We start from the raw sequence: 769 nt of genomic DNA, 5'->3' as shown, positions 1-769 counted from the left end.
GGGGGGGGGGGGGGGGGGGGGGGGACGGCAGTGTTTACCAGATGTCTAAAGGAGGACGTCCTCTCTTCTATTCTCAGTCTCTCCTTTTGTTTGTGCTGAAACTCAGACTTTATGAATGAAAATAAGAAAGTATTTTTGTCAGTCAGAGGAAAGTACTCTACAAGTCATTTCCACCATCAGACTGCTGAGATTGTTCCTCTTTTTAAACATGATTTACTGATTGAAGTGTTAAACCTGGAATAAGAATGTATGTGTATGTTTCCAGTCTGTTTAAATCTTATTGTGTTTGTCTCCGACAGCCTCTGACGCACAGCTGGATTCTGAAAGCTCCGCTCTGATTGGAGGATCTGAAACAGCGATGACTGAGCTCCACCCTCCAGGTACAACGATACACCTCCACACATTTCAGCTTTATTGACATTATTCAACACAGGACTATAAAATGCACTTAGCCTCCTCCACACCTACTATGTTTGGGAGCATCAGCAGTAACTTACAGATCCCCTCCACACGTTTTACAAATACTCACTTTTAAAACTAAATAATTTTATATTTAATCACCTCATTAAAACTTAAAATTACATAGAGTTTGTACTTCTTTGAAAAATAAATCCATAATTTCTGAATATCTAAATATTTTTCGCATTAAAAGATATCTCCTGTGTAAAAAGTCCTCCATTCTTGCAAGTTTCATACTGGATCCTGATTGGCTACAAACTACAATCAGAAATATTGAACCCTCTTTCCTCAAAAGACATTATAGTGATGT

General features: G+C 38.5%; 1 protein-coding gene across 1 annotated transcript in view; it reads left to right on the top strand.

The window, feature by feature from the left end:
* The window catches only part of mmrn2a (multimerin 2a), a 35,979-nt gene that overhangs the window by 13,438 nt on the left and 21,772 nt on the right, over positions 1-769 (top strand). Inside the window, exon 4 of the mRNA XM_035663142.1 lies at positions 300-380. Within this exon, the coding sequence (XP_035519035.1) occupies positions 300-380 (81 nt within the window). The remainder of the gene's footprint in view (positions 1-299; positions 381-769) is intronic.

This window comes from Morone saxatilis, unplaced genomic scaffold (genome assembly GCF_004916995.1).
Source record: "Morone saxatilis isolate NCDOM2014 unplaced genomic scaffold, NCSU_SB_2.0 Contig19, whole genome shotgun sequence".
NCBI lineage: Eukaryota > Metazoa > Chordata > Actinopteri > Moronidae > Morone > Morone saxatilis.
The sequence above is the reverse complement of the archived record's forward strand: the minus strand, read 5'-3'. Positions and strand labels throughout refer to the sequence as shown.